The 18,984-nt window shown below is 42.3% G+C and overlaps 1 protein-coding gene across 7 annotated transcripts in view; it reads right to left on the minus strand.

Annotated features, from left to right (window-relative positions):
• LOC126295260 (uncharacterized) overlaps positions 1 to 18,984 on the minus strand; it is a 298,048-nt gene that overhangs the window by 246,799 nt on the left and 32,265 nt on the right. For all 7 annotated transcript variants that reach the window (XM_049987670.1, XM_049987668.1, XM_049987669.1 and 4 more), the window contains exon 4: positions 12,441 to 12,677. In XM_049987670.1, the coding sequence (XP_049843627.1) occupies positions 12,441 to 12,677 (237 nt within the window). The remainder of the gene's footprint in view (positions 1 to 12,440; positions 12,678 to 18,984) is intronic.

Below are 18,984 nucleotides of genomic sequence, written 5' to 3' on the forward strand. Positions count from 1 at the left end.
GAACAGTGTGTAATTCTCATACTTTTACTAGAGAAAGAAAGTTTCTAGGTCAGGGGATAGCGTTCAGCGAAATCTCTTAACTTTTTGCTGCATACGAAGCGTTGCGGTTTGGCAGCACGATGTCAGTGGGTTACGATGATGAGAGCAGGATACAGGCAGTTCCGCTGGTTAATCTTCTCCGGCGAAATGCAAATAAAGTTCCAGCACAGCTGTATCATTAACCCCGTGGTGATTAACACACCACAAGACGCCAGTATACGACCGTTGTTAACATGTCCTCTCTTTCAAAGTACATTACATAGACATTGCTCGTTTTTACACTTTGTGCACTGCCCGTGACGCTATCGTCCATAATTACACACTTCGTCACATTCATATAGCCTTAGCCACAAATACACAGTTCATAAAATTGTTCTTGTGTGTGAAGCACACCGTAAACAATGTCCACTCTGTTCTCGCATTTAAAACTTCAACAACGTCGTCAAGTCATTTATATTCCACAGTTAATTAAAGTATTCACTTTCACGGCTTGATAGAATGTAATAGCCAACAGTTCAACCACCCAAAACCAATAACAGCAAAGTTCATTCGCATAAAAGCTCTGTTCGTGTCGGCCACGACAAAGTATTGTCAGCGGCACTTTCACATTCCGGTTTATTTGCTCTTAAACTTCACTGGTAATGGCATTACATACCGCAGTGGTAAAGAGAATTAACGATCTGATAATTCAGCATCACTGCCCATACAATTACATATGCTTTTCATAAAACACAGTATTTTTCCGCGCACTCTTTTCAGACACACCATCCACTTTTTTTTCATATCACTCAATATAAGTTTTATTTGTCAAAAGGAAATTAGAATTTAACACAGTTCAGCCAAATTTGCTTAAACATGACAATTTGATGAATAATTGATATTCATTTCGTTGCACTATTTGGCAACAACACAGTGGACAATCATCACATTATAGCGCACCAGCCTGAACCGCCACTGTCGGCGGCCTTTTTCCCTGATACCACCAATTGTTTGGATTAAACTGATTCACATGATTGTCACGATCACTCCGAGACCCATAAGCATGGTAACCAGAAGGGTGACCTGGGCCGGTCATTTAATGATTTGAATTTAACTGGTTGGTGCTATTATCCCGAGCAGCTTTGTCCATTTTCCTAATCTCCTGCACTCCAATAATACGTCCTCATCCAAAAGTTGTAAAATAACTGGCGCCCAACGTGGGACAAATTGTCAGCTATCACACTGTTCGTGTCGGGCACAACAAAGTATTGTTAGCGGTACTTTCACAGTCTGGTTTATTTGCTCTTAAATTTGCTGGCGATGACATTACATTCCGCAGTGGTAAAGAGAATTAACAACTGATAGTTCGCTGTCCATACAATTACGTATGCTTTTCATAAAACACAGTACTATTTTTCCATGTACACTTCACAGACACACCATCCACCATACCCTCTACTACACAACAACCTTTCGACTATCGATATCACTATCGCTGTCCCCTGTCTATAGATGTTATATCGTTATCGTAAATTACACAACTCTTTATAAATGTTATTGACTGCATTTTTCACAATTAATAATATTCCAAAAGAGAACTTTACAAACTTTACCACAGGTACAAAGCAAAAAAACATTTATCCATTGGCAAACGAAATAATCACAATTACACCTTTTCATTTAAAAACCACAGTAGAATGTTATATAATCAGAATTAGAAATGCCCATATGAACAAAAGAAAAAGAATAGAAATCTAAAGAAAATCACGAAAAAAATAATAATTTATATGCGTAATTAGCAATGCCTTCAGACTCTGCACAGGAATTACTAGGCACATCCAGAAAATAAGATTCCACAATGTTATTTCCTTTAAAGTCGATGTATTTAGCTGGGACGATCGCACATGCATAACAGATCTCCGAGGTGACTATCTAGTGTCAGCCGGACGTGTCCAGCTCAGTGCCAGAAGTGCGGCAGCAGTGCCCCGAAATTCGTTCTCCCACCGCACGTGAGGTTCGGTCGATGATTAGGTTCCTCAATGCACAAACACAGCGCCCATCCAAATTTGTCGTCAGCTCTGTCAGATCTACGGGTAGAACACTGTGAGCAAACAGATGCTGTCACTTGTGTAGGCTTCTTTTTACCGAAGGTCATCAAAGTGGCCACGACGGAGAGTGTAGTGTGTGACCGTCCCTCACCAATGATCAACCGGTCGAACTGGTGGAGCAGCGCATTCTGGAGAACTGTCTCTTCACAATTACAGGGCTCAGCTGCCATTTTCTGCAAAAATATCGCGACCCTTGTTGCAAGAAATTTGTCGCTAGGCACCTGCTGCCCCAAGAAATTGGGTGCCAGGGACCCTATTCAAAATTGTTCATAGTGACGTCATTTTTGGTTCTTTATCTGAATTTCTTATTCCTTAAGCGTCTGAGACCTGTTACCAAATGGTCCTTCCACAGATTTTTCGACAACTGTACTGCGTGGTTTTCGATTTTGGTGTGGCCCTGTTGTTTGGTTAGCTGTGGTTTATTTACACCTATAATTTGTTATTTTAAACATATTGAGTGGTTTTAGCTTTGGATTTAGTGATTGTGTTACTAAAGAATCAGGTCGTGTCCATTGGAAAGTGAGTTCATAATAGACTATTTTCTTTTGTTAGAAATATGGTTAGGTTTGGTTGTTACTGTGAACTATTACAACATCCAAAAAAAAGTTTTTGGTCAATATTCTCTCAAAATACCTGTTATTTTATGGAATTATGAGTTTAAAGATCATTAAATATAAAGACATTGGCAATGCTTACTACATATATTACATGAGTGTTAGCTGCAATTAATAGTGACTTTGTACTTCTTTCCGCAAATGGTTTACCTATTAACTATCAAAAAGCATTTAAAACTTTTAAATAAGAATGCAAAAGAATTTTGTGAAGTCTGGTAGAGGAAATCTTCCAAAATTTCACGCACTTACAGCTTACGCCCACATCATTCGGCAACGAAGACAGTTTGTGTCTCTCACGAAAGAAACTACATAAAATAAAGTGCAACAGCATGCGAGTTGTTGTAGCGAAGTTGGTAAGGCGACAATCTGCCGTCGCAAAGGTCGTAGGTTCGAATACCGCTGGATGCGATAACATTTTTGTCTCCTCTTCGTGTTTGCAACACATTCTGAGACTTCATTAATCATAAAAGTTAAGCATTTCTCTGAAATATTCATTCTAATTTACATGTAAGAGCACGCTTTCTCTCTGATTGCACGACTTCCACATATTTAAGAAATGAAAGATGAAATAACTGTGCATGAAACAACTGACAGTAACATTTATACTTTTTCTTGTCACAAATAATTCACCTTTTTTTTTTTTTTTTTTTTTTTTTTCCATACTACATAGCGAATTCCGAGAGAGTGGTCAGACAGGAATCTAAGAGCACAAAGTTAATTACTGCGAATGAAACTAGCAGCAGTCATCTTTATACTCTAGCTTGCCACAGGTATTTATCTGTGATTGAATCCTTAACAACAGTAGACAGAGATGAAAGGTTCCTGCCACAATATTTTCAGAATATACCACCATATACGAAACATTTTTATTCATCTGATGCATATTAATAACTAACATGAACTTCTCTACCTGCACTCGCCACATGCTCTCGAAAAGGCAATTTTTTAAATTTTGGTTTTATGAACCAAATTGTTTATGTATAATATGGGGAAGTAGGCTGCTTCATCATTTGGATCTCTAGGAGCAAGCTACAACCACATTCTATACATCTTCTTATCCTTCGACACTATCTTAAACAATTTTTTGGGTTCGTGGAGATGAGTTCTGTCTATGGAAGTAACTGAAAGCAGTTTATTGCCACAACGTGTTTCACTTCTTTTATTTGTGAAGCATCATCACAAATTAAGGAAGCGAAACGCATATGGCAATAAACAAACTGCCTTCAACTAGTTGCATAGATGGAATGTACCTCCACGAATTTTGAAGCAACTAAGGAATGACGAATTTTTCGGGTGTTTCTATAGATGTATTTGTACAATGTGGTACTACACTCCATTACTAACCCATATTCCAAAACGTAATATCCAAAACGAGACGTCAATGTGAATGGGAATAAAATGACATAATGTGACATTTACGACAGTTTCCGGAACACAGTCAATATTCTATCATAATGATGCATTAATGGAAGCCTGTGGTCAGCGAAATTTGAACAGTATTATGTACTCAAACCACACTTTTTGTTACTGTGAAGAATAGCGTGCCTGTGTCCGCTGCTAGCCACTGTGGCACTGCAGCGCATATGCGTGGATCTGAGGCAGATTGCTTTTCATTGGTTGGTGCAATGAGAAGTGACAACAGCATTTCGTTTTGGTACGACTGTTCGACATCGCTTTTGAAATGATTACTGAATAATGTCGGGCCTCTCTTTCGAAAACAAGAGCGTTCGGTGCGCTAGCGTTCCGAACCAATCGGCGACATGGTGGAAAGATACACAAGAGTGCCCCAGGTGGGAGCCAAAAAACCTGACACCCGAGCACAAAACCAAACGCTTTGGAGTGGCACTCACATTTCTGCAGTGATATCACTGTGACAGCGACGCGTTCCTCCACAGGATAGTCACAGGCAACGAGACGTATATTTCTTACCAGACCTCAGAAACTGAGCAGCAGTCGACGCATTGGCGTCACAGCGGCTCTCGGGTCGAGACAAAATTCAAACTGACTGTGCCATTGCAGAAAGTGACGTGCACGATGTTCTGGAACAGGAAAAGTCTGATCATTGACTTGCTGCCCTGACACGAAAGAGTGAATGCTAATCATTACTGCGAAACTGTGTGGCAACTGCGACTCGTCATTCAGGACGAGAGGAACGGTTTGCTTACTGCAGGTGTGGCGCTGCCCCGTGACGCTCGGCCCCGTACGGCTTAGCGCACGGTGACTGTTTCGCAGAAGTTCGGCTGGGAGCTGTCCGTTCGTCCGGCATACAGTCCCGATCTTGCTCCCAGCGATTTCAATCTTTTCTTGCACGTCGAGAAATCTTGTCCCCCGGTCAGAGTTTTGACAGTGACAGAGTGCTGAAGACAACTCTCACACGCCGGTTTTCACAGCTGGCAGGTTTCTACGACACAAGAATGCGAAAGTTGATCCCACAATACAAAAAGTGTCTCAATTCTTTTGCTGACTGTTAGATATGGAAGTCTGTATCTGGCCACGAGTCACGCATATAGAACCAAAGCAGTTAAGGCAGCGACTTGTGTGCACTGGGAAATAGGATTTGAGTCCTGGTACGACACAATTTTTCATTGTTGTCATTCTCTTATGCAGCTGACGGTTGTTTGTATTCGAAACTGTGGATACTTTTCGTGTAACTGTTATTTACTTGGTTTGCTATCCCAGTTACCTCTGTTTCTGTACCAAAATGCACAACCCAGGAGAGAGACTAAAGCAACGACCCCCTGACCGATGAGAAAGTGGTGCGACATTGTGGGAACAGTCCTGCCTCTCTTCCACCACTGTAACAGTTCTGGTACTAAATGTAGCACTTCTGCTACTAAATGTAACTGCGTTTTCTCTTTTGATGCAAGTCCATTGTCAGGATGAGCATTCTAAAGCATTATGTCAGGGTGAAAATACTAGATAAATTAATTTTTCTCTCTTAACAACATGTGGGCAGGGTGGGTACTTCCTTGGCTCGGGTATGAGGTAGAATGAAACAGCTTTTTTACATAAGATAACCTTTATTGCAAGTTTCGTGCCACTGTTTTCTTACACAATGTTCTGGCTCGGAGAACGCAGCTGTGTCATTTGCGTAGCCTTCTGCTGCGTTTGATTACGCGTGGCAGTGTGTATCTCGTGACACCGTCTCGCCCAGCTGACTGGAGACGCACAGCGCGAGGTGGCCCGTTTAATTATTGAGAACGAAGTCGTGAATCGGACGGTGATACCTCGGATGTGGCGTCCCAGTGTTTCTCTTCTCTATGCGGCTGCATGTGTCAGTATTGTGCGTCGACCAGCGGAGCGGCGCGGAGGGGGTAAGGCCAGTGTCCCGGACTCGAACAACGGACTCCAGCTTGCCAGTCCTCGGCTGTCAGATCTTCATCACCAGCGCACAGGTGACTGCTGATGTGAGGCCTTCTCCTTCCCGTCCTCGCGAGTCACCCGGGTACCTAAAAATCAGATTTCAAATACCTTTTAACTTCTGTCTTCTGGCACCGAGGCTGCTGCTTGCTATTCCATTACAGTGGTGGACTTGGTGTGTGTGTGTGCATGATGTAGTCTCTTCTTGCACGACGGTCTTCAGCACTGAAACTGACTGAAAACTACTGCTACTCTTCTCTTCTTCCTTCGTCTCTCGTCTTCGTCTCTCGGGCCCACTGCGTCTCACTTATTTAGTCACTTCAGTTTACGGTCACCTGTCACGTTGAAAAGCTTCTCGAAGAATATTCTTAACGTCGGTCACTGGCTCTTGGAATGTAGGCGAGGGCCTTTGCTCACACGCGACAACTGAGAATCACGTGAGCCGGTCGGGCGATGCCCTGACGGCTGAATCGACAGCGCCCGCATATGTGGAACTTGCTGACTTCACGGTCATTGTCTCTTCTGCTCTGCTGTTCTGCCCGCTGTTTGCCAGTATGTATCTCTCTAAACTAAACCAAGTTTTTCATTTATATTCTAATTTCTACTTCACTTTGATTTCACTAATCTTTTACTTAAGTACCACTCAACACCACATTAAGTGAGCTTATACACTAGGATTGATCAATTCTCTGCTGGTAACTCATCTATACTGCTGTGTTAACACTGATAACTTTCAACTAACACGGCTGGAAAAACAAACTAGAGACAGAACGTCCCGAACGCAAGCACATAGGTTAACAGTAAAGCGGCCAATACTACAGGGTGATTCAAAAAGAATACCACAACTTTAAAAATGTGTATTTAATGAAAGAAACATAATATAACCTTCTGTTATACATCATTACAAAGAGTATTTAAAAAGGTTTTTTTTTTTTTTTTCACTCAAAAACAAGTTCAGAGATGTTCAATATGGCCCCCTCCAGACACTCGAGCAATATCAACCCGATACTCCAACTCGTTCCACACTCTCTGTAGCATATCAGACGTAACAGTTTGGATACCTGCTGTTATTTCTCGTTTCAAATCATCAATGGTGGCTGGGAGAGGTGGCCGAAACACCATATCCTTAACATACCCCCATAAGAAAAAATCGCAGGGGGTAAGATCAGGGCTTCTTGGAGGCCAGTGATGAAGTGCTCTGTCACGGGCTGCCTGGCGGCCGATCCATCACCTCGGGTAGTTGACGTTAAGGTAGTTACGGACAGATAACTGCCAATGTGGTGGCGCTCCATCCTGCTGAAATATGAATTGTTGTGCTTCTTGTTCAAGCTGAGGGAACAGCCAATTCTCTAACATCTCCAGATACTGTAGTCCAGTTACAGTAGCACCTTCGAAGAAAAAGGGACCAAAAACTTTATTGGCTGAAATGGCACAGAAAACGTTCACCTTAGGCGAGTCACGTTCATACTGAGTTGTTTCCTGCGGATTCTCAGTGCCCCATATACAGACATTGTGACGGTTGACTTTCCCGTTAGTGTGGAAAGTTGCTTCATCACTAAACACAATCTTTGAAATGAAAGATTCACCTGTTTCCATTTGAGCAAGGATAAAATCACAGAAATCGATTCTTTTAATCTTATCAGCTGCAGACAGTGCTTGAACCAATTTCAGACGATAAGGTTTCATAACTAACCTTTTTCGTAGGACTCTCCATACAGCTGATTGTGGAATTTGCAGCTCTCTGCTAGCTCTGCGAGTCGATTTTCCTGGGCTGCAAACAAATGCTTGCTAGATGCGTGCTACATTTTCATCACTCGTTCTCGGCCGTCCAGAACTTTTCCCTTTGCACAAACACCCATTCTCTGTAAACTGTTTATACCAACATTTAATACACCAACTATCAGGAGGTTTAACACCATACTTCGTTCGAAATGCACGCTGAACAACTGTCGTCGATTCACTTCTGCCGTACTCAATAACACAAAAAGCTTTCTGTTGAGCGGTCGCCATCTTAGCATCAACTGACACTGATGCCTAGTCAACAGCGCCTCAAGTGAACAAATGTACAGCTAAATGAAACTTTATAGCTCCCTTAATTCGCCGACAGATAGTGCTTAGCTCTGCCTTTTGTCGTTGCAGAGTTTTAAATTCCTAAAGTTGTGGTATTCTTTTTGAATCACCCTGTATAGTTAACCAGAAGTAATGCGAGTGAACAGAACGAGTCTGTTTACGAACATGATGCACAGACTGTACAGTTGACTTTTGCACTCTCGTGCAGATACGCTCGGTGCAATAAATGTGCGAAGATAAACTGTGTAAAAACCAGAAGACATGCATTTTCTCTGTAATGAGCCGCTGTAGATTGAGGTTCCCTTAAAGGAAAAGGCTTCAGTGTACAGTTCAGGCTCAAATATAGTTCTGACTGGCATCAGATGCAGGCGGAAAGCAGTAGCCCGATTAAACTTCCTTGACCGTGGACACTACAATGAAGTTGCCATCCTCCAATCAGAGCACACAATGTCAAGCCCGAACTGTCTGCCATCGCCAGATCGCCACAACAAATAGTCAGGTCACTTCCAATTTCACGGGGTTTTTAGACCTCGAATCCTACGTATAGCCCTTATTTCACATTTCATCATACTTGATAACCACACCAGAAACAACATACTCAAAATGATAGTAGCGAAATGTGCACATTTTGTAAACAGCACTTGCCAAATGCTTTGCACAAGATGTGATTCGGTGTCACATATTCAGTCATTACCACCAAAGAGATTCGCCCACAGATAAACTTCATATGGTGTCGAATGACGCCAAACTTTTTTAAGTCAACAAATCATCATTGCAACTGTTTGTATCCATACATACTATAAAATTGTGTGTGTGTGTGTGTGTGTGTGTGTGTGTGTGTGTGAGTGTGTGTGTGTGTTTTCTCCACACCACCTCCTAAACAACTAAGCCAATTTCAACGAAACTTGGTACACACAGCCCTTACTGCCAGGCATCAATCACTGTGGGGGTAAGAACCACCTACCTATCATACATTATGTGATCAGAAGTATCTGGACACCCCAAAAAACATACTTTTTCATATTAGGTGCATTGTGCTGCCACCTACTGCCAGGTGCTCCATATCAGCGACCTCAGTAGTCATTAGACATCGTGAGAGAGCAGAATGGGGTGCTCTGCGGAACTCACGGACTTCGAACGTTGTCAGGTGATTGGGTGTCACTTGTGTCATACGTCTGTACACAAGATTTCCACACTCCTAAACATCGCTAGGTCCACTGTTTTCGATGTGATGGTGAAGTGGAAACGTGAAGGGACACGTACAGCACAAAAACGTACAGGCCAACCTCGTCTGTTGACCGACAGAAACTGCAGACATTTGAAGAGGGTCGTAATATGTAATAGGCAGTCATCTATGCAGACCATCACACAGGAATTCCAAACTGTATCAGGATCCACTGCAAGTACTATGGCAGTTGGGCGGGAGGTGAGGAAACTTGGATTTCACGGTCGAGCGGCTGCTCATAAGCCGCACATCGCACCTCCCTTGGTGTAAGGAACGTAAACTCTGGACGATTGAACAGTAGAAAAATGTTGTGTGGAGTGACGAATTATGGTACACGATGTGGCAATACAATGGCAGGGCAGTGTGTGGGTTTGGTGAATGCCCAGTAAATGTCATCTGCTAGTGTGTGTAGTGCCAACAACAGTAAAATTCAGGGGTGGTGGTGTTTTTCATGGAGGGTCTTGCACCCCTTGTTGTTTTGCATGGCACTTTCACAGCACATGCCTACATTTATGTTTAAGCACCTTCTTGCTTCCCACTGTTGAAGAGAAATTCAGGCATGGCGACTGCATCTTTCAACACGATCAAGCACTTTTTCATACATAATGCACGGACTGGTTACACGACAGTAACATTCCTTTAAAGGACTGGCCTGGACAGAGTCCTGACCTGACTCCAATAGAACACCTTTGGGATGTTTTGGAACACCGAATTCATGCCAGGCCACACCAACCGGCATCGATACATCTCCTCAGTGCAGCACTCTGAAGAATGGGCTGCCATTCCCCAAAAAACCTTTCAGGCAGGTGTCTGTCTGCCTTTGATCTCACCGTGTAGATCAAATATATGTCCAACACTGAAATGTGTGAAAAACTACAACACGCATAAAATTTATTATTTCTTTCATGCTAACTTTATTTGCAACTTAGTTCGCAGACAGTATTCACCTGTCACGGAATGTACCTACAAAATTGTATCACTGTAGGGCACACAGGTCACAAGATAAGACATCAAACACTGAGATCCATAAAGAACTGCAGCTCCATGTGGGCAAGTATTAACACATTTCTTCTTTACTAATGACATTCACAGCAAAACAACTTAAGGGAATCCTTGATATCCATCAGTATTTTTGACACCTTTTAACTGTGTAGTGCAAACAGTTGAATGCAGAAACGATAGGCGTCTACAGACCTATGAAGAGGGGCGTTGCTACGGAGACGTTTACAAAACAGCATTGTAGACACATGAAGCCCCTGTACTTATATATTTGTACATTACGCATATTTCTTTGCATGACTGTTTCATAATTTCAAAGATGTTTTCACAAATACATGGAAAGAAAGTTGTTCAATACTCCACTACAAACACAGTTAATTTTTTGTTTATTTCTAATGGAAAATTGTCAAAATGAATTACCAAGTAATGCCAGGTTTGTCAGCTAGTAGAGGTATAAATATAACATCATAACATCACAACATGTAGAGATTATGAGAAGGAAAGTTGCTACTCACCATATAGTGGAGATGCTGAGTCGCAGATAGGAAGGAAACAAAAGAGAGAGAGAGAGAGAGAGAGAGAGAGAGAGAGGAGAAGAAGAAGAAGAAGTAGAAGAAGAAAGATTTTCACACTTAAGGCTTTAGGCCAATCGCCTCTGTCAATAATAGACATACGCTCACGCAACTCACACACATGACTGCAGTCTCAAAGAGAGAGAGAGACAGAGAGAGAGAGAGAGAGAGAGAGAATATAAATAAAATAAATATTTTTTGTATTTATTTAATTTTATTTTATTTCTTTCTCCGTATTTCTCTGTATGTCTCCTTTTCTGCTACCTCCCCCTCCTCCCCCCTCCCTACACCTCTCCCCTATCCGCCACCACCCCCACCATACTATCCCTCCCCCTCCCTGTCCCAGCCTTGTCCTTTCCCTCACCCAGTCGCCACTCCCATCATGCACTGGTGCTGCTGCTCGCAGTGTGGTTTTAGTTGCTTGAGACTGCAGTTGTGTGGGTGTGTTTTGACAAAGGCCATTGGCTGAAAGCTTCTTCGAGTGTGAAAATCTTTTTGTTGTATGTATCTGCGACTCAGCATCTCTGCTACATGGTGCATAACTATTCAGTCAGATCTTGATAAGATTTGGAACTGGTGCAATGATTGTAAATTGCTTTAAATGTTTGGAAACATTAATCTGTGCACTTCAAAAAATGAAGAAACATAGTATCCTATGACTATAACATCAATGAATCCCTGTTGGAATCAGCCATCTTGTACAAATATCAGGGTCTAACACTTTGTAGGGATGTTAAACAGATGGTCACACAGGCTCAACTGTCGGTAAAGTAGGTGGTAGACTTTGGTTGGTCGTTAGAATACTGGGGAATGTACATCAGTCTACAAAGGAGATTGCTTACAAATCATCCACGCGACCAGTTCTAGAATATTGCACGAGTGTGTGGGACCCTTGCCACATAGGTCTAACAGGAAATATTGAGAAGACCACAGGTTTGTTTGGTCAGTGGGAGAGGGCCACAGACATATTGGAGGAAGACGCTTTAAGACAGACGTAAACTACCATAAGAAAGTCTACTAACAAAATTTCAAGAACTGGCTTTAAATGATGATTCCAGGGATATACTAAAACCCCCTACGTACCTCTCATAGAGGGATCACGAGGATACGATTAGAATAATTACAGCATTCTCAGAGGCATTCAAACAATCATTCTTCCTGCACTCTGTACGTGAATGGAATGGGAAGAAACCATAATAATTGGTACAATGGGACGTACCCTCTGCCACTCACTTCACAGGGGTATACAGAGTATAGATGGAGATGTAGACGGTGGTTAGGTTAGGAACGAATGTACATTCAGGGCTACAAGACACGTCATCGGGCACGTAAAATCAACTGCAGCCAGAAAATCTTGCATTCGCACTGTACCCGAAGACAGCCACATCAAACACTGCTCCGCGTTACATAAAGAGCATTTCAAGACTTGTGAAATGAACCTCCGTGTTTGCGTGTCACCTTTAACCCCACTCACCAGCGGTGGCAGTAGAAGCAGGCGTAGTGGTGCAAGTGCGACTTGCGCGCGGTGCCCTCGGTCGTCCCCACCCGCTTCGAACTCAGCTCCCGCATCACCTGCTTGGCCAGTTCCGTGTCGTACACGGGTCGCGGGCGGCGTGCCGCCGGCGGAGCGGACGCCGAGGTGGGTGCGGGTCGGAGTGCCGTCTGCTCCTGCGGCCGGTTCGTCGGCGGTCGACCGAGGCGGGGAGAACCACTGCAACCACGATTCCACTCACGGCTCCTTCCTATAGCTCACACTTATGCAGAAAATACCAATACATCTACGTTCAGTTCCTATTTACCAAGTTACACTCAATGTGAATATCTCATCTAAACAGAGTTTTTAACTTGAGAACCATTTCTTCGTGAATCTAGCACATTCTCTTACTAAATTAATGAATACTTTCGTATTAGTCAGACAGTGCCACAGTTACTTCAACAGGATGTGCACATCGACAAGAAAAATATTATTACCAGCTTTTTCCCTGGATTCCCCAGTTAAAAACAAACTTTTTCCTGGGTTAAAATACACTGTACCCTAGGTGAAAGCACATTTCCTCTGTGTTAAGTGAAAATGTACATTACTCAGTCCTTTGAATGGTAAAGGTATTATACACCGGCACAGAAGTTCCCAGCTCTTTAGGAAATAAAACTGAGCAAAAACCAATGCACTTTGGAAATAATACCTTTGATGTGGGGCAACATCTACAATGCATATTTTCGTATTGCAAAAGTATAAGCAGAAATACCGTCAAATTCACCACGGTGGCTTCCAAAGCACTGAAATTGAGATTACGGTGCACTTTTGTCAGCCGTTCGTAGATAACGTAGGTGATCTCTCGAGCCAATGACAGCACACATTGAACAGGGAATGTGATGTAGTCAGCCAAGTAGCACAAACAGGAAATGTTAATGGCGTAAATTAACATACATACATACATACAATAAAGCTAAAAGAAAAGTTACTTCAACAGGATGTGCACATCGACAAGAAAAATATTATTACCAGCTTTTTCCCTGGATTCCCCAGTTAAAAACAAACTTTTTCCTGGGTTAAAATACACTGTACCCTAGGTGAAAGCACATTTCCTCTGTGTTAAGTGAAAATGTACATTACTCAGTCCTTTGAATGGTAAAGGTATTATACACCGGCACAGAAGTTCCCAGCTCTTTAGGAAATAAAACTGAGCAAAAACCAATGCACTTTGGAAATATACCTTTGATGTGGGGCAACATCTACAATGCATATTTTCGTATTGCAAAAGTATAAGCAGAAATACCGTCAAATTCACCACGGTGGCTTCCAAAGCACTGAAATTGAGATTACGGTGCACTTTTGTCAGCCGTTCGTAGATAACGTAGGTGATCTCTCGAGCCAATGACAGCACACATTGAACAGGGAATGTGATGTAGTCAGCCAAGTAGCACAAACAGGAAATGTTAATGGCGTAAATTAACATACATACATACATACAATAAAGCTAAAAGAAAAGCTCAGCTTTCACATGTGACACTAGTTATCAAAAAAATTTTGCTGCTGTTTTCTGACGGTCTGTTTAGGCAGGATTCCTGACAAGCACAATTATAAATTTCATTGTTGCCCACTGCACATTTCACGGACTCCATCAATCACTTCAGCTTTTCCATAGAAAAGTTAATTACGTGTGAAACTGTTTACAAACTCACCTTACATTTTTTTAATGGATAAGTATACTTTTCATCACCTTAACTGCATTATTTGTAATATATGAAACAACTAAAAAAAATATAAAAACCTGATCTTGACACTGTCTTTTTAAGCACTGTTACCCTTAAAGATATATCAAATACAAATGTGCCTGTAAAATTTTAAATAATAGCGTAACTGGCTGGACTTTTAGGCCCAAAATTTTCCTCTTTGGCTGGCCCTCGAAGTGTTAAGTTTTAAATGAGAGTAAAATGCTCTGCAATTTAAAAAATTCATTGCACATTCTCACGTGTAACATAATTCATCTCGTGTAATAGGAAATTTACTTTGAAAGTAACACTTCTCAAACCACCATTCGCAATATTTTCCTGCGAGTTCTTGGGAATGTGAACAGTTGTGATGTCAGGCACATCAAAAGCAGTTCGTTGTTACAATGTATTACACAGTCTTCACCCTCAATCCGTTGAAACATTTCAATGTCAGCAGACACTAGTGTGTGCACTGTGTTTTGTCATTGCAAATGGCGAATTTTCTTTTCAACTAATGTTTTATTTTAGTGTTATTCTAGTGCTTTTGTTTCATTGCTGCAATATTATTCTGCAGTAGTGGGCTAAAGTAAAATTCTTTGTTAGACTATCAGTTCTCACCAGTCAAAAGTATAAAAAATTAGCTGGATACTGAAACAATGAAAAAATATTGGAATTAAAAAAAAATCCGAATCTTCTCCAGATGAAAAAATTCCCACACTTTTCCCAGGTTTACCGTGATGTATACACCCTGTTCAAAGCAGTATCACAGTAGTACTGCAGGTCACACGCATTGCAATATGAAGGGATTTTCCGAAAAGAGGAGAAGAGTGCCGACAAAATGCTACACAGTGTAGCTTCGGTCTATGTCAGGTTGGCAAAAATAATTTGGCTGCAAATTGGCACAGCTATTGAGTGCTTGCGTGAAGAAACTGTCAGCTGCAGCTACTGACTAGCTTGAGTGGCGATTTTGGTCGTATACTATATACTCGAGCTGAAGAAGCTATCCTCTCATATCTTGGAATATAATATTATTAAAAGTGCGAGGTTGTGCACTTCTCTGATAGAAGGGAAAGCAGAATGCATACCAAAAGCAGAATTCTTAAAACTGAAAACGTTGACACACAGTCACATAACTCACTTTGTCTTCGATAAATTTATTACTGCGTTAGAATCACTAATGTTCACATTACCGAGTTCGGTGTATTATTGCACAGACAGATATGCAATGAAAAATGTTTTGTGCAATGCTAAAGAAAATAACTGTGTTCACTGATGCTGACAACGATCAGCATAATTTTCTAAAACAGAAGTATCTTTCACTGCCCAGTAAGATTGCATTGCTGAGAGAAATGCGCTGTTACTTATGCAAGAACAGCCGACTTGTGTACGGAGCTACTTCTTCAGCTACAGATGAAACTTAATACTGCTACAACAGCTACTAATGGCAATAGAATATGAAACTGAAGTGATTCTGTTGTAATAAATAGCTATTGTCAATTAAAAATTTAATCTGCTCGAAATACTTATCCAATGCATAAAAAACAACACATATGAGGTGTGATAAAACAGTAAAGGGAATTTTTTAATTTCACCAGCTTTATATATCTGGTTTTCAATTTATTTATTTTTTTATCTTGTTCATACACATGTTCCTGATGTACGTTTGCAATCTTGTTCATACACATGTTCCTGATGTACGTTTGCAGTTTTATCTGCTTCGAATTTCTATTGTCGGCAGTCTAAAATGTTACACGCATTTTTTATTGCTAGGTGAATTTTTACATTTGAGAAAGATAATTTACAATAAATTTTGCTTGAAAAATAGAATAAAGCGCAGGACCACATTCGAAATGTTGACTGTGGCTTTTGGTGAATCTACTATGAGTAAGACACCAATTTACAAGTTTCAAAAAAGATCAAGAAGATTTTGAAGACTTAGATCGCCCTCGATGCCCTAGCACAGCAATTAGTGACGACAGTGGAAAAAGTGAAGAAGAAGAGGAGTGGAGATGTTTGTACGGGTGCACGACAGCAAACTGTGTAAGTAACCGCACAGAAGCGCAGAACGAAGTATTGTGTCAATATTAAAATGTTAATTACACAGGTTGAAAGTGGTATAAGGAGCTAAAACAACAGAGCAGATGGATGTGGCTGGCTGACCGCAAGAAGAAAAAAGGAGGAGCCACTGACTCGGCAACACTCTAAAACCTCTGGCCTAAAAGTTTAGGCCACAGTCCAGACACATCACAAAACTTTAAAACCTTAGTCACACTCATATCATCAGCTAAAATATTTGCTTCTGCCCCTGCATCACAGTATAAAATGCACTCTGTTAAAATATGGTGGACAGAGAAGTGCACACCAAAAGCATCACAAAACGGGGGATCCTCTTGCCAGAGTACTAAACTGTGTGAGAGGGCAGTGCCCAATTCTAAGACAGGTGAAAGTCACTTCATTCTGCCTGAGCAACTTGCAGGAGGAATGCCACAGCCAGGTTGTCGACTTCGCCAACCGCAGCTCATTGGCTTTCACCGCCAGCCACTCATCATCCCACAACTGCATGCTCTTACGATGTAGTGAAGAAATGACAGCCTTCAAGGGAATAGGACACTGTACCACATGCTGTCCCAATCTTTTCATTTCCTCATATCCCTACACGACCTGGCATCCAGCGGAATGACACCCGCTTATCTTGCCACTGGAGCGTGTACAGTTGGTGCATCAGCCGGACCAACTCCTCAACTAGACACTGGTTCTGTAACAATTGTAAGGCACTATGGGAATCTGAGCAGATGAGAAGCCATTTGCCCCAAATACGAGGTGAAATCCATAATTTTCGGGACTGATGCTGTCATTTGGAAAGTAGGAGTAGTAGATCTTCGCACTGCTAGGTGGTGAGAGCTGCATATTTGACGAATCAGTGTGCGGAGTGGCAATCAGCTGGGAGGACGAGTTGCATGTCCACAGTGGTTTCCGTAATACTCTGGTGTGTGGCAATTTTACGATGGATCTGGGAACAGAACAGCACGTGTGTATCAAATTCTGTGCGAAATCTCAGAAAAGTGCTACGGAGAACCTTGCAATGATTCAACAAGTGTTTGGGGGACAGAGCACGAGCCGTACGCGTGTGAGTGGTACACTCGGTTCAGGGCCGGCCGTACAGATGTCTAAGACGATGCTCGAATTGGAAGGCCCATTAGCCGCACAACACCAGACACTGTTGCCGAACTTCAACAATTGGTTCCTGTGGATTGACGTCGAACCATACGAGACCTTGCAGATGAAGTAGGTATTGGTTACGGGACATGTCAACGAATGTTGACTGACTAATTAGGCACGCATCGTGTCGCCGTAAAATTTGTGCCGAGGATCTCGACTGCTGATCAGAAGGCACAGTGTGCTGAAGTGTGCACAGACCTTCGTCAGACCGCATCTGATGGGCCGACCTACTTGTCACGGGTTATCACCGGTGACGAGAGCTACTGTGATGTTTTGTGACGGCTCTGTGAAAATGAGCGGTGACAAAGGCCCGAATTTTGACGTCAAGGGAACTGGCTGCCGAGTCACGACAATGTGCCCTGTCACACATCCTAGCTCACCGGGACCTTTTTGGCAAAAAAAACCTCACGGTGTTGTACCCCACCCACCGTACTCGCCATATTTGGCACCTTGCGACTTTGCACTATTCCCAAAACTGAAACTCGAGTCGACAGGCCGTCGGTTCGACACTCTAGAGAGGATTCGAGAAGCATTGCTGGCGGTGATAAACACCCTCAAAGAACAGGACTTCAAGAAAACGTTTGACCGGTGTGTACGTGCGGACGGGAACTACGGGGTGTAAAGTTAGTTCGCCTCCACGTGGTGCACCCTGGGTAACGCTAAATGAACTGACACAACTGGCGGCAGAGCGAACGAAGAATTCCTGCCCCACATCACAGTGAAACAGAACGACAGACAAAGCGCTATGCGAGATACATACAACGGTCCCTCTAGGGACCAACTGATTAAGGATCTCGGACCATGCATCTGAATCTGCCATTTCAACATTGAGGGTGTAAGCAGAGCAAAATGTCAAGTATTGCAGAAAATTTTACACGATAACGACATTGACCTGGTAGCCATACAGGAAACTCGTGCTGAAAATAGAGTCCAACTTGAAGCTAGAGGACGGATACTGGGATATGATCTACTTGGAGCCACGTATGATAGACACTATGGTGTTGCAACATGTACGTATGGGGACGTTGAGGATGCCTGCCTAGTTGAAGCCTCCATTGCAAATGATATCCATGAAGTTGTCATCAAAATAGCAGAAGTTACAGTAACTAACATCTATAAACCTCCTGCTAATGCATGGGCTGCCGAAGTGATAAAGATCTACCCACACCCAAGCGTATACGTTGGGGACTATAATAGTCATTACAAAATGTGGAAATACAGTACGAATGATAGCAATGGAGACATGCTGGTCGATTGGTCCGAGGAACAAAATGCATATCTGGTCTTTGATGCCAAGGACCGAGGGACATTCAGATCAGCCACATGGAACTGCGACTATAACCCGGATCTGTGCTTTGTTTCGAGGGATACAAATGATAAACCACTGACAGCCTCTAGAAGAGTCCTGACAGACTTCCCTCATAGCCAGCACTGCCCTGTGCTTACTAATATCGGTATATCCATCCCGATAATAAGGTCTTACCCTCGACCAAGGTGTAATTTTACAAAAGCTGACTGGACAAAATTCTCCGAACAACTTGATTATACCTTGAGCTGGATGCCTCCAATGAGCAAGAGCTATGAGA

This window comes from Schistocerca gregaria, chromosome 11 (genome assembly GCF_023897955.1).
Source record: "Schistocerca gregaria isolate iqSchGreg1 chromosome 11, iqSchGreg1.2, whole genome shotgun sequence".
In the NCBI taxonomy this organism is placed as follows: Eukaryota; Metazoa; Arthropoda; class Insecta; order Orthoptera; family Acrididae; genus Schistocerca; species Schistocerca gregaria.